Source organism: Herpailurus yagouaroundi, unplaced genomic scaffold (assembly GCF_014898765.1).
Source record: "Herpailurus yagouaroundi ecotype Mexico unplaced genomic scaffold, PumYag 28, whole genome shotgun sequence".
Lineage (NCBI taxonomy): Eukaryota > Metazoa > Chordata > Mammalia > Carnivora > Felidae > Herpailurus > Herpailurus yagouaroundi.
Window position 1 is genome coordinate 95,974,215 of NW_024412376.1, and position 15,610 is coordinate 95,989,824.

The following is a 15,610-nucleotide window of genomic DNA, read 5'->3' on the forward strand; positions in this document are numbered from 1 at the left end:
TGTTTTCCTAAGTTAAAGCTGATTTTTATTAGCAAGCATGTTTTTAATAATCAAGATTTGAAAGATTCTCAAAAAATGAGCACTCAAAACTGCTTGCACAATGTAAATCAACAGTAAACAACCTCTAAAGCAGAGGTTTTATATGTTATGTTCACAACATACAAGTAGGATGAATGTGCAGCCAACCAATCATGAAAAGTAAGTTCATCAAAGGTCAGAATGTCTTAAAAGGAGGCAACTTGTATGACATTCACTTTAAAAATATTCTTCATGGGGCATCTGGGTGTCTCAGTGAGTTAAGCGTCTGACTTTAGCTCAGGTCATGATCTCATGGTTCATGGGTTTGAACCCTGCGTCTGATTCTGCTGACAGCTCAGAGCCTGGAACCTGCTTTGGATTCTGTGTCCCCCTCTCTCTGCCCCTACCCCACTCACACTCTGTCTCTCTTTCAAAATTAAATAAACATTTAAAAATTAATATATTTATTATATATATTCTTATATATGTAATATATATTCTTATATATATTATATGTGTGTGTATATATATATATTCTTCATGATATGTAGAATGCCTTGAAATTATAAAGAAAGAGCTGAGAGTATTGAGTACTTACTGATAAATAGGTAAGCAGAAAGGGTTAGCTCTTTGCCTCTACAATATTATTCTGTGAAATAAGCACAACTGTAAGGAGCAAAGAATGTATATTTTTGTAAGCACCAAGTGCTGTATATTGGTCGCCTATCACTGCATAACAAATTACCCTAAAGCTTAGAAGCTTACAAGTTCACAGTTTCCAAGGATCAGGAATCTAGGAGTTGTTTTTCTGGACAGTTCTATCTTAGGATCTCCTCTGAACTCGCCCACATGGCTACTGTTGGAAGATTCCATTTCCTCACCATGTGGTCCTCTCCATAGGACTGCTCACAGCTTGGCATCTGTGAGAGAAAAGAGAGAGAGAACCCAAGACTTAAGTTATAATGTCTTTTGTAACCTAATCTCAGAAGTGACATACTTCTGCCATATTCATTTGGTCACACAGACCAACTCCTGCTATAATGTGAGAAGAGGTCTTAGAAGCTGTGACATATTGTTTATACCCTATTAGCATTAATAGGAAATGAATAAGCTGTTAAGACCCCAACCCATATAAATAATACCAATTTCCCTTCTAACATCTATTCTATAAGTACAGTACTTATAAATTCAAATATATTCCCCAAAATGGCTAAAACTACTTTCCTAATTCCCATGTTAAAAAGACAAAGTGTACCCAAGTACAGCTACCCCACTCCCTCCACCCCACCATTATCAAAAGGGGGAAACGTAGCTGGGACAGGATATATTGTGCCCTTTATAAATTTTTTTTAATGTTTATTTTTGAGAGAGAGAGACAGAGACAGAGTGTGAGCAGGCAAGGGGTAGAGAGAGAGGGAGACACAGAATCCGAAGCAGGCTTCAGGCCCTGAGCTGTCAGCACAGAGCCCGATGCGGGTCTCGAACTCACAAACCGTGAGATCATGACCTGAGCCCAAGTCAGACGCTTAACCGACTGAGCCACCCAGGCGCCCCAGTGTGTGCCCTTTTATATGGCACTTGATTTTAACAGAGTGATTGAGTTTGAACAGATTCCATTTATTTAAGGAAACCAGTTGTGCTTCACTGTTCCTCTGAAACTTCTGGCAGCTCTTCAGCATGTAGGCTCACTCAGGCTCTGTGCTGGGTGGTTGTCTGGGAGGAGCAGGAAGGGCTTGAAGTTCAGCGACTCCAAAAGCTCTTAATGGTCTTGTTTGTTCACTGTGGTTTGGCCATGATTACATTATTTTGAAGGAGGGAAAGAATTATCACATAGTAAACCAAGAAAGCAGATATTTAATATTCAGTCAGAACAACCAAACAAGTTACTGCTTTGGGCTGTAGCTAGGGAAAACAAAACACAACAAAATCTCTATTTGTAAGCGTGCCCTTCCTTCCCTCATGGCTGGGAAATCCATGAAAGGACAAGATAAATTTTAGCCACGGCCATTCTGAATTTTAACTGCCTTTTATCTGGGCTAGGTGTGCTCGAATATCCAGCTCTGTCATGAGTTAGCTATGTGGGTTAGGGCATACCACTTAACCTCAGCAAGTCTCATTCTCCTTCTGTGTAAAAGTGGGGTTTAATTGAAAGGTAGAGGAGTAATATTTATTTGGTGTTCATGACATACCATTCCACATTAATCTTGAGAAAAACCCTCCAACTGAGACTCATAGGCAAACGAGTCAGATCATGCAGGTCCTACTGAGCCAGTTAAAGACATTATCCTAAAAGTACTGGAGGATCACCAAAGTGTTTTAAACAAGGGAGTGGTTTCACTGGATTTGTACTTAAGAAAGATTCTTTTGGTTACATGGTGGAGAAGCCAGAGAACTGGCTGATTTGCCTGTGGTAAATCCAGGCATAGTTGATTAGAACTTGAACTAGAGCAGTTACAGTGGGGAAAAAGAAAAAGAAACACACTCAAGATAATATTTAAAAATATAAACATGATATATTCAAGAACGTAAGCATATTCAAGGTGTATATAATATAGAAATAATAAGTATTTGCTAGGAAATATGTGGGGGCAGGGAACAGACAGTTGAGAGATAGAGACAAAGGGAAATATGACACCCAGGTTCCGCGCTCAGGCCAGGCAAAGAGACAGAGGAACAGAGACAGAAAACACAAGCACAGAAGCCGACTTTGGGAAGATGATAACTTCCATTTATGATGTGAACTTTTAAGTACTTGGGAGACAATGAACAGTAGATACATGAATACATGGGTCAGCTTTTCAAGGCAACATTTTGGAATGTAAGTACATAGTTGAGGATTACAAGCATACGGAAAGTAATTAACGCTATGGAAGGGAATTAATTCCCCCACAAAAATGTGTTGAGCCACGTGGGAAAAGGTCTAGGGTTGAACACCAAGGAACCAAGAATAATGGGTAGAGGAGAAAGAAGGAGTTCATGAAGGAGAATGAGAAGTCTCCTGAAAGGAAGGAAGAAAACAGGATTGTGCCATTTCAAAGGAGGTATTTGAAGAGGAAGAAGAGATCACAGTGCCAAATACTGCTGAGACGTCAAGTAAGATAAAAAACTAAGAACACTCCTTTTACATAGAAATAAGGGCATCCTGGGTGGCCTTAGTAAGAGCAACTTTGATGGAACAGTAGAGATGGAGGCCAGATTCCATAGGTTGAGAAACAATAGATGAGAAAGGGTAAAGAGTGGCTGCTTGAAGACAGGAAAGAACTAAAAAGGGGTTTAAAGTTGAGGGAAGCATTTCTGGGAATAAAATAAGCTTGAACACTCATTCATTCATTCATTCATTCATTCATTCAACAAGTGTTTACTGATGGTCCCCATAGTGCCATGCACTCAAGGCTGGCTATGCAGCATATTTGCATGTTCATGGGAAGGGTCCAGTAAAAAAGGAAAGATTGAGGATATGAGAAAAACACGGCTGTCTGATTGGCTTAGTAGAGCACGCCACTCTTTATCTCAGAGTTGTGAGTTCAAGCCCTATGTTGCAGAGCCTAATTTTTAAAATTTGTTTAATTAAAAAAGAAGAAAGAAAAACAAAAGAGTAAAATTAGGGGGAGAATTTCTGAGGCCAGAAGAGATCCTGGGCATAGGCAGAGGATTAGCCTAAAGTTAAGGAAGGACATCTCTTATCCAAACAATGAAAAGAAGGCAAAAAGTGTGACCACAACAGTAAGTAAATTTATAAATAATGAGACTAAAATATTCATTTTACAAATGAAGCCAGTGTTCAAAGGAAATATACCAAAGTTCATAATCTTTCCTACTCTTGTGTAAGACTTACACTGAGCAGGAAAATTACCTGGTGTCTCAGACAGTGTAGTCATTCGTATGCTTCAAGTTAATCTGTTTAACTATTTGTTCAACAATGCTTGAGTGAGGGTGGGCCATACCGGTAAGAGTGATCTTATATCCCCTAAAGGATGTTCTCTCGTCCAAAGGTGTGGCAACAAGTTCTTTTACAATTACTTGGTTGGAAATTTGATTTAACTGACCCTATACTTCTATTTATTTCTGTTATATCTTAGCAACCTTTATAGGTTAGTATACTTGGCAATTCTTGGCTAGGTCTCTATTGGTGCTTCTCAACCCTACATTTAGAACTACCAGTGGAGTTTCTAGATGTATACATGCCATTGGCCCACCCCTGGAGATTCTGATTCAGGAGGCCAGGGGTAAGGCCTGAGAGCATATCTTTTTTTACTTGAAGTATAGTTGACCCACAATGTTACATTAATTTTAGGTGTACAGTATAGTGATTCAACAAGTCTATACGTTATGTTGTAATCACCACAAGTATAGCTACTGTCTGTCACCATAAAACGCTATTATAATACCACTGACTATATTCTCTACGCTCTGCCTTTTATGCTTGTGTCTTATTCCATAACTGGAGGCCTGTACCTCCCACTGCACCCATTTTGCCCATCTCCCCATGCCCTCCCCTCTGGCAGCCATCAGTTTCTGCTTTTTGTTTGTTCTTTTTGTTTTTTAGATTCCACATATAAGTGAAGCCATATGGTATCTTTTTAAAAGTTTCACAGATGGGGTGCCTGGGTGGCTCATTTGGTTAAGCGTCTGACTCTTGGTTTCGGCTCAGGTCCTGATCTCGCAGTTCATGGGTTCTAGCCCCATGTTGGGCTCCGTGCTGACAGTGCAAAACCTGCTTGGGATTCTCTCTCTCTTTCCCTCTCTCTCTGCCCCTCCCTATGTCCCTCCCTCCCTCCCTCCCTCCCTTTCTCCCTCTCTCTCAAAATAAATAAGTAAACTTTAAAATAAATAAATAGGGGCGCCTGGGTGGCGCAGTCGGTTAAGCTCCGGCTTCAGCCAGGTCACGATCTTGCCGTCCGTGAGTTCGAGCCCCGCGTCAGGCTCTGGGCTGATGGCTCGGAGCCTGGAGCCTGTTTCTGATTCTGTGTCTCCCTCTCTCTCTGCCCCTCCCCCGTTCATGCTCTGTCTCTCTCTGTCCCAAAAATAAATAAAAACGTTGAAAAAAAAATTAAAAAAAAAATAAATAAAATAAAATAAAATAAAATAAATAAATAAATAAATAAATAAAAGCTTCACAGGTGGCACTGATGCCCTATCAGGTTTGAGAACTATCCTGTAAGTCTTATTAGATAGTTTCTCTAATCCCCCAGTTCTATCATTGTTTGTTTATATTACAACTCTGGCTGTTTTCTAAAAATGTGTTTTGTTTTGTTTTTGTTTTTTACAGAAGACATAGATGAAAATCTCCTGTTTTGAATTAAGATTTGAAAGAATTCTAACATTCCAGCATCCTTCTCTGTCCTGACCACTCCTGAAAATATATGCATCCATGATACTTGTAGATTTATATTTAGCAAAACTTTTGCATGTGTGAGATGACAATAAGAGTAATGGCTTGCTGACAGTGTATGCACTAAGCATTTAACATTAACTTTGGAATTAAACTTTAAAATAAAATCTACATATGCAAAATCCTGTATGCTGTTTGTGAACACTCTCTACATCTGTTTGTGAGATACTTCCTAATTATGAAACTTGAAGAAAATACTACATTCGTTTTGTTCATAATATCATGTACACTTCAAGAAAGTGGAATAATGCTCTTTTGTCATTAATGTGCATTACTTTCAGTATCTTAATATCCTAATAAAAATCCAAATGCTTACTCAAGTTTATTTCCAGTCGTTTATTTAAACAGCTATATGTGAAAGACCAACTCAAGGCTCACACTTCAAATTATAATTGTGCTTCCCTAGACCCTACTACTTAAAAAAAAAAAAAAAAAAAGGCAGGAGTATGGTTGGAGAGATGTTTCCTGTGGGAAACAAATATTCAGTTATTAAATGGTAGATGCTTATTAATGTCCTTTGTCATAATGTAACTTCAAACAGAAAAAAATAAATCCAAGTGCTCTTTACCAAATTCAGTTTAAAATGTGGATGATTATGCACTGCTTGGTACATCTGGTTCTAGCTCTTGTGCAGCTGTCCATGTGTGTTAGGGGAAGTGGAGGTCCTGCAAATTTTTTGCGTGTCTCATATACTCAAAATAAGGGTAAAGACAACACAGACAGAAAGCTCTGAAGTATCTTAATGTTCAGTGTAGTCAGAGATAAATATTACTACTACAATTTTATAGCAAGAAATTGTGTCATAAGAGAAACTTTGTGTTTTCATTAGGACTCTTTTTTGGTAACTATTAATACAGTACAGGCTAGATTACAAAAATAATAAAAGATACCATAATAGAGTTTTTCCTAAGGTCTGAAACAAGGCAGTAAAAAAAACTGTCAACTTCTATATCCTACTTATAATATCTATAAGGAAATAAATTATTTTTTATTTTTTATTATTTTATTTATGTTTTTTTTTTAATTTTTTAACATATTTTCCTATCTGAAATGAAAGATATCAATGCAATTGCCTTTTGTTATTTTTTTCAAATAATCAAAAATGTGTTGCTGTTGTTGTTGTTAAGAGCCTTGATAGTCACTGAGACAAGGTACCTCAAGGAATTTCATCTGAAGGAACTTATGGAAGAGTATGCTTTTTATCAGAAAAATTTTCTCTGATTAACCTCAAAATTTTATTTATGTCTTTTCTTAGCTCTGAGTCACTTGTTCTTAGACCGTATCACACCATGTCATTTCAAAATAATTAAGTTCAGTTTGATTAATCAAAATATAAGTATTTATAATTTTTCCAACTAGGGAAATAATTTTAGAACTTATTCCAAAATTCAAAACGTTCTTATGTGTAGCTGCAAAGAAATGTCACGAGGTCTTAACCAATAACAATTGTAAATTTGTGAATTTGTCAGGAATGGTGAAATTATATTTGGAGGTGATTAGACCTAAATTGCCATTTTTAAACATTTTAGAGTAGTGAAAAGTGATTTTAATTATTTTTTTAATATTTATTTTTGAGAGCAAACAAGCAGGGGAAGAGCCGAGAAAGAGGGAGAGGAAGAATCTAAAGCAGGCTCCACACTATCAGTGCAGAGCCCAATGGCAAGGCTCAAACTCAGGAACTGTGAGATCATGACCTGAACTAAAGTTAGACATTTAACTGACTAACCCATCCAGGTGCCCCAAAATGATTTTAATTCTAAAGACACTACCTGTTTATTTAAAATGTTTTCTTTGAAAGTAAGTTCATTTTGAAATAATAAATGGTATTTAAAATAGAAAGTTCTAGAACCTTTAATTTTTCTGTCCATTAAGTCTCCCTTGTGTATAGCTGCCCTAGATGATATATTGTAGAAACACTGTAATATTCTTGGTAGCCACAAATTTTAATTGTGGATTATTTGTGATAAAGATGTTGCTCTGATCCCAACTGAGGAGATGAAGTTATTTTCTCAGTAATCAATCTTTAAGCCTCTCTCTGTGTGAGATACCTGAGGAGTTGGAGTTCTTAGTCTGCAACCAGTTATTCAGTTTAGCTTTAAACCTTGTGACTCATATTGCCCATGACCATAAAGGTATTAGTAATATGGCTTAAATACTAGATGGGTATACAGTTCTAGAAGATCACACTGTTCCTTGAATTCATTGCTCCGAGGGCCATTTGAAGCAAAGGTAATTACAAAGACATACAATATAATTTGGACTGATTCTATTGCACTAAATAGAAGACTGTTAAAATATTCTTGTGTTGGGTAATTTAATGATTTCTAATAGGCCCACTTATCACACAAAAAAATTCAAGGGTTTGGATCCAAAAGGAAGAAAAACATAAAGGAGAAACGTGAAAAAGAAGGAAAAGGGAGGTAAGTTGCCCAAATTCAGGCAAAGTAAAATAGCATGAAGGTAAGTCATAGTTGAGTTTAAAATACATCTAAATTAGTTGACTTTTATATTAGTGACTTTTATAAAGAGATATACCTTGTTTCCGATGCTGGGGACAAATCTTAATGAGAATATGATGGGTTTGATTTTTCTTTCAAAATTTAATTCCAGAGTACAGTGGTTGGGTTTGAAATTCATACGGTAAGTTAATTTGAATTAAATGTGATTTAAGACCATAAAAATGTTTGCTTTCAGAATCTACTGACCAGTAAAGACCACACTGATTTACTTGTTTTATTGAATCCACTCATATTGTGCTATTCTCTACCAACCCATTTGCCTTAACAAGATTTTTCCCGTATCATTTTCTCCTTGAGAAATTATAATTGTCAGTAACAGCATCCAGGCTATGCAAAGGTCTAGTAAGTCTCATGGGGGTAGAAGCTTAAGGTGGATTTATGTGTATATTATAAAAAAAAATCTCATTTGAGCCACTGGTGATATGTCCCCAATACTAAGCATGATGCAACAGTGGTGGTGGAGATTGGTGGGTAGAGACTGCAAATTCAAATAACTTCAGGGGCCAAACAAGTATGTTGAACTATGAGATTATAAGGAAGTGTATGAAGTGTATGCAATGTTATGAGCCAGAGAATGCATATCTTGTCTAAAGGCATCCAAAGTTTTTTAAAGCTCTGTTCTAGGCTTACAAAACCTGAATTGAGGCATAATTAGCCTGACCACTATTGCAATACCTCTAACTAAGCAGCCTATTTACAACAGGAATGGGACTTAGAAAAAACTAAAAATCTTCTAACCCTTAATTCCAGACTCTTCCTTCAGAATGAAAGTTCTCCTCTTGGCTGGCCTTTTGAGCACTGCCGCTGCTCTGCCCATCCCTGTGAGTACATCGCCTCCATTTTCCACTCCATTTCCATTCTAGAGATAGTATTTCTGGGCTAGGAGGCATATCCTGTATCTTTTCCTTTCACAAAAGAGAAAGGTAGAGTCCAAGGAAGTTATAGAATCAGGAATTTATCACTGTTCCTCAGCCCAGTGGTCTTCTCAGCACAAATCTCAGTTCCACATAGCATCTGTAAACCACGTGACCTTGAGCAAGGAACTAACCCATGTCTATAAAATGAGTCAAGAACTACCTCAGAGTAGTGCAAAGATAATAAAAATGTTTCTAAAGCACATAAGAGTCCTAACTGGAAAACAGGAAGTTCTCAAATAAATTTAGGAAGCTAGAACTCAAATTCCACAGTGACCTGGGTCTTAGTTATGTAGTTTAAATTGGGTTTCATTATAATGCCTTTACCCCAAACCATCTCATGCTGACTATAGCCGTGCCTTCCACATCTATACAAATGAGATCTCTGAGTGTGATCTGTGTCGATTACAGTCTGAATACGGAGGGCACCAAGTAGACAAGAAATCCTCTTTCCTGCACATTTTTTGACAAAGGAGCTTTCAAAGTGAGGGAGCTTTCAAACTTTGTGTTTGGGGATTCCAAATTTAAATTTACATTTCTACATGCTCTTCACTTTCAACTTCTAAATGCTGAGAATGAAATTGAGATCATTATTGATTCGAAGATAAAGAGGCATGCAACATGTAATTACTCTTAAGAAATGTAAATAAAAACATCATTTGGAAATAAGTTTAAAAGCCAAAAGTACACCTTCTAAATCACTGGACAAAATTAATTCAACCTTTCCCCATTGGATACACAACTGCTTTTCATTTCAGAAGTGAAGGTACACCACTGACCAGCGTAACGCTCAATAGTGGCTTGTTACCTATTCTCATCAAATCTCTTTGTAATAAATAATGTCTTGCCATATGTTGCTTTACCTTGTTGCCGGTGCTGTTTTACAAGCTTGAACCATCTGGAGGAAGTTCCAGTGGACAGGTAAACTTCTAGTTGTTTTTTTCAAATGACATGTTCATCATTTTAAAAGTTTACAGTTGTCTGAAATGACTGGCATCATGTCTCTTTTTTTCAGAGATTGGGTTTTTACCCGCCACAAGGACCATCATTTTTTCCTCAGATCCTGTTTCCCCCACCTCCACAACTGCCCTTGGTAAACATGGGTTTGGGGACTCTCAAATTGCAAACAAACAAACAAATTAAAAAACCACTTATTAGTTAGATGATAGTTATTAAATTTAAAATTGGGGGCTTTCACATGTTGCCAGGCACGAGCTATTCACACCCTCTCCCCGCACAGCCTGCGGTGGAGTGTGACAAGGAGCTAGCAAATTTTCCCCAAAATTTTTGGTGACTTCTTTCAATGTCCTTCTATACTTGCCATCAAAAAGGTGTTTATACTGAATTTCCTTTGACTGTGATGAGCCTAGTTGCACTTCATGAAGGATATACTAAACTCTTTCTATAATACCTGTTCTTTTTCTAAATCATCTTGCTACTTCCTTTTTTCTAAAAAGTTTTTGTTTTTTCAGCTTTCTCCCACAGGTCAAACAGTATAATTATTTTGCTCTTTCTGCTGGATCCTCTCCAATCTCTCCTAATGTCTGGATTCTTGGCCATCTTTTAATAAAGCCCAGAACAGTGCTAAATATACAAATAGAATTTCCTTCACTTTATATGTAATACTTACATTTGTACAGACAGATAGCATTCAATTGATATTTACTGAGTGTCTACTGCATGATAGGGTCTATAGTGAGTGCTAGAAATACAAAAATTATGAGATAAGTTCACAGTCTGATGAGAAAAAGATTCATAAATGTAAAAATGTATTTTGATAAGTACTTCTAGGTGCAAATACAAAGTTGACTTAGGCTGTGGGTCAAAGACTTCATTCACAGAGGAGACATTATCTGAGCCAGATCATGGGGTGGGGGGGGGCGCACTGCAGGCAGAGGGAACAGCAAATGTATCTGAGGGACCTGAGGACATGGCAGTTTGGGAGAAGAATGATCAGTACAATGAGGTTGCAACGCAGATTGGAGACATGTTAAATTTGGACAGTATTTAAGCAATGATGCTGTGAAAAATTCACACACATTTTAAAATAGCATCTGGCTTAACTTCTTGTCTACCACCTATTTTTAAAATAAACATGATTTTGCATAGTGTTATATCTAAATGTAATAAGCACCTTCCTTTTGCTTGTATTTAATTTCAAACTGTTTCTCAACTTTAAGTAAGCTTTTGGAAATTTGTCACTAAAGTTGAGGTCCTCAGTGGAAGTCTTTCCCTTTAATGTTTTCACGTATCCTACTTGAATCCTAGCCACTAAATTTCTGACTACTTGCATTTATCATTAATTGCTAGTCATTTTGGTTTTAGTCAAGGGGCGGGGGCATTGTTTCCCTTTTGTGGTAGTGGTGGTGTTGCTGCTGTTGTTGTTGTTTTGGCTGAAATCCAGAAATATTTTTTTAAATTAATGAAAAATTCTGAAGTTTTGGTTTATAATTAGAATATAAGAGTCTCTGTTAACATCTTATGTAAATCTGTGTGGCAGTAAAGAATCCCTAGCATTTAAAGTGGAAACTCTTCCTTCCACCAGATGGCAGAGTAGTATTAAGCAAGCAAAGAAACAACTACTGTAGACAAACTGGTGGTGAATTTGCAAGAATTATCAAACACATCAAACAGATTCCTTTTGGCTTTAGATTTGACTAATGAAGCAAAAGAAGCATATCTCTTGAGAGAGAAAAAAAGATTTAAAATCCATTAGAATCTAAGCTTCACCAAGTGGTGGGCTCGTTGAGAGCATATAATTGTTCAATAAATACTGGATGGATGGATGGATGGATGGAAGGGTAAGTAAATTAGGAAAAAAGGTAAAACAAAATTGTTTTATTCACACTTCACTTGTTTTCCTTCTTTTTTTGTAGATTCCGATTCCTTTTCCTTTTCCTTATTATCCAAATCAGGTAATTATACTTAAAGTTTCCTTTAAGAAAGTATAAAACAGTGAATTATTTATAAAGCCCATTTTACCTCTAAAACCTTATGCTCACATCTGCCATTAATGAGAGAAAAATACATTCTTATTGAAATGGAATCTGTCCTAGAATCCTTTGAACTAGATTTAAGGTTATGGTCGTGTTATAAAAGGATTTCATTTTTTACAGGATTTTGCTGAATGGAGGGACAATTACATGACGAGATTGACTTAGTCACAAACCAAAAAATATGTTGTATATATTATAGCATACTGTTACTAAATTTTTAAATGATACTATTACAATGATAGGGAATGACATTATTAAAGTATTTCTTTCATAAGGAAGTGATCCTAAAATATAGTCTTTGCTCCAACCCAGTGAGCCTAAGTTTAATGATCTTTCTGAGAAGTCCCTGCTATGTTTGGAGACCACAAAAGAAAATGTGGACTATATGCTTCCAGAAATATAGGTTTGAAGGGAGGATGGGTACTATATTAGTGAATATGAATCTTAATGCCATAATTTTAGAAATCTAAGAATTCTAAAAAGCATGTGTTCATTAATCAAGGTAATATAAAATGTATAACATAGAAAAGATAGTTAAAATGCTGAATTACAACTCCCTGATTATTTAACTACATTTCCTTTATTCTAGGTCCTGACACTTAATGATCTTATAACGGTAAATATATCTGCCCTGTTAATCTATAAAGTTCATAAACATATTACATTCAACTCCCTTTATAAGATAGGCCAGCTCATCATAAAAATTTCTGTCTTTATTAGTCTAATTCATTTCGAAACAAAATAAATCACAGCTGTTAAATTCAGAGTCAAAAAACAATCTCAGTTCATTTCTACATTCTACAAACAAACAGTTCTACATTCATTATTCAATTCATACAAACTATAAATTGACAAAACAACCTTTTCCATCACTGATGAGGGTGAAAGTGAAGAGTCAAAAGACTTAGACTTACAGAATAAATTCCTTTTGGAGAAATGAAAAAGACTTGATTATTTCTTCACTAATGAAGCATTAGCATAAACACATTATACATTAAAGATTATCAAAGCTAAGTTCCAATAGATAATGCTGCTTTTTTTTTTTTGGATGAAAGGCACACAATTCAATTTTTTAATAAGGCCCTTTATTGATACAGTAAGTTATTCAGAATATTAGTTCATGAAAACAGAGGAGAAATACTTGAATGGAGTTACAAAAGATAACACTGAAAAATTTCATTTCCGTATCTAAAAACATACTTTTCATACTTAAACATTTTCTGAAATCAAGACACATCTCACAACAGATACATTTATTCTAAGATTTCTTTTTTCTTTAAAATACTATCACTTAAAATGGTACATTTTACAATTGTTGGTATCTTAGAATCAGGGACATGGCAGTATTTTGTAAAAATGTCAGAAACTCAGGCCTAAATCATTCGTGTGACGGAGATAAAATTTTTCAGGATTTGAGACTATTTAAAGCCAACCATCTTGAGGAATATTTAAGTGTCCCAGAAACTTGAGACCAAACAAGCTTCTGAGTCTAATCAGTAAGAACCTAAGTCTCTTGAGTTCAAGTGGTAGTGCTCTTCCCATAATCCACTCTGTTTAAGCAATGTTATAGTCCATTTCCAAGTGGCAGACAATAAAAATTCTAGCATATTTCTAACGAAAAATGTTTTAGGAAACTGCCTTCAACGATTAATCATTAACGATTACAAAATTGGCAAGTTCACCTTTATATCAAAACCTGCAGAAAGAGCACTGGCCTGTGGTTGGAAAGCCTAGATTCAAACCTCTCTTAGATTCTAATTTCTCTCTTGATTTAAATCTCTTTTACAATTAAATTAGCTGTGTGACCCTGGGTAAAGGTATCGGTTTACCTCCCAGGTCTCTTCCAGTGCAAATATACTCCTCAGATACTCATTCACATTACCAGATCTGGACACTTAATACCTATTTATACTTTCTTTTTTGGAAAATTTTTAGAAGTACTCTTAGCCACAACCTATATCCTGGAACGAATTCTGACAGAATAACTTCTAGAACTGCCATACCTTCATAGCCCAGGATTCTCCCAGGAATCCTAGTTAAGTCAGAAAGCAGGAAGAGTCACCCTTAAGAAACAAAAACCACTTCAGGTATTGTTCTTGCCTAAGCAAACATTGGGACAGTGTTTGACTTACATATTCTTGCATACACACCGGGATGGACAGCTCTACAAATACGAAGGGATTCACTTTCTTTCACTGGTCAATTCCTTGAGCAAGCTGCCAGTCTGTTACGACAGAAGGACCCGTGGAAGCTACAAAGCAATACTTTTCCAGTGACACCGCTTGTGTAAACAAACTCTTGAAGCCAAGTATTTATAGTTGTCCTAAAATTTTGGGTCAAGTATCATTCACATAGGGAATTTTCATACTTCAAGAAACCTAGCACTTGCATGGATATGTACACGGTGAGTTTCTTAACTGTTCAAGTTTTTATTCTTTAGATACAGTAAATACGATTACAATATTTCTGTGAATTAAGGGAATTTAAATCTAGATATTGCACATTCATTTTAAAATCTTATATCATGTAAATAAACCTCTAAATAAAATGGAACTCATTTTTCAATAAAAACAAATTTTCATATAGAAAATCTTCTAGCTTATATGTGTGCTAAGTTACAAATATGTTAGAAAATAAACCCATTAACAGCACTAGCATTGATCGATTTTTCTTCTTTCAGTTAATCACTTCTATTCTGAACGAACTTGAGGTAAGTTCATATTAATTTTTTTTTTAATTTTTTTTTTCAACGTTTATTTATTTTTGGGACAGAGAGAGACAGAGCATGAACGGGGGAGGGGCAGAGAGAGAGGGAGACACAGAATCGGAAACAGGCTCCAGGCTCCGAGCCATCAGCCCAGAGCCCGACGCAGGGCTCGAACTCACGGAGCGCGAGATCGTGACCTGGCTGAAGTCGGACGCTTAACCGACTGCGCCACCCAGGCGCCCCCTTTTTTTTTTTTTTTTTTTTTAATTTTTTAAGTTCATATTAATTTTAATGTTTATTTATTATTGAGAGACACAGACAAAGCATGAGCACTGGAGGGGCAGAGAGAGGGGAGACACAGAATCTAAAGCAGGTTCCAGGCTCTGAGCTGTCAGCACAGAGCCGGATGCGGGGCTCAGACTCACAAACCACGAGATCATGATCTGAGCGGAAGTGTGACGCTTAACCAACTGAGCCACCCAGGCGCCCCTCATATTAATTTTAAGTTATTATAAAGTATAAACCTATTTAATGGACTGAGGGTAATGTCTTTTTTTTTTTTTTTTATCTTTTAGGGCTTCTTTGGGGTAAGACTTTATTTCTATGATTATATTGATAAAAACAAGTGACATTTAATATCAGGAAAGGTAAGAATAACTCTCCTCAACTATAAAAATATATGGCAGAATCAAACCCAACTGACTTACCCAAATTAGAGCTCCTGAGTTATAAACTCTAAACAATTTAGATCAGAATTTCTGAAGGTCTAAAAAGGTATTTTCATAATGCCATGGTATTTGACAAAATTTCAGCCTACGAAGTATATGCAATGTTAAGAAATTTCAAACAGTAAATTTTTCCTCAAGCTTGTTTTTGTTTTATGGACAATTCATAGTAAGCAGTGAGAAAAGTCTGCTGTGAAACTACCAAATCTAGAAATGGCCTCATTTCAAGGCAAGGCAAAACATCTCCTTAACACCAAAGCATCAGCTTGCTGGATTGAGAGGCTACAAATCTTGAGACTTCTTTGATTCTCATCCAAGTTTGTTCTCACTTTAAAATAT

The 15,610-nt window shown here is 36.2% G+C and overlaps 2 protein-coding genes and 1 long non-coding RNA gene across 9 annotated transcripts in view; 2 read left to right on the forward strand and 1 right to left on the reverse strand.

The window, feature by feature from the left end:
- SPARCL1 (SPARC like 1) overlaps positions 1-5,730 on the forward strand; it is a 50,852-nt gene extending 45,122 nt beyond the window's left edge. For all 3 annotated transcript variants that reach the window (XM_040478654.1, XM_040478661.1, XM_040478667.1), the window contains one exon: positions 5,288-5,730. In XM_040478654.1, coding sequence (XP_040334588.1) covers positions 5,288-5,316 — 29 coding nt within the window. In that variant the 3' untranslated portion in view covers positions 5,317-5,730. The remainder of the gene's footprint in view (positions 1-5,287) is intronic.
- The window catches only part of NUDT9 (nudix hydrolase 9), a 98,536-nt gene that overhangs the window by 47,646 nt on the left and 35,280 nt on the right, over positions 1-15,610 (reverse strand). For 2 of the 4 annotated variants that reach the window (XR_005791582.1, XR_005791581.1), the window contains exon 8: positions 784-938. Coding sequence is in view for 2 of the 4 variants with exons in the window: in XM_040478710.1 (XP_040334644.1) it covers positions 14,032-14,063 (32 nt within the window). In the remaining 2 variants the exon portion in view is untranslated. Of the gene's footprint in view, positions 1-687; positions 939-12,902; positions 14,064-15,610 lie in introns of those variants that run through there. The other 2 variants (XM_040478715.1, XM_040478710.1) reach the window with 2 other exon arrangements.
- Positions 8,678-12,536, forward strand: LOC121032905 (uncharacterized). 2 transcript variants are annotated; one of them, XR_005791591.1, is made up of 4 exons: positions 9,443-9,764; positions 9,859-9,936; positions 11,720-11,758; positions 12,429-12,536. It is a non-coding gene; the product is annotated as an uncharacterized LOC121032905 (long non-coding RNA). The 2 variants fall into 2 exon arrangements; XR_005791592.1 differs by lacking the exons at positions 11,720-11,758; positions 12,429-12,536 and adding an exon at positions 8,678-8,750 and having other exon boundaries at positions 9,732-9,764; positions 9,859-10,347.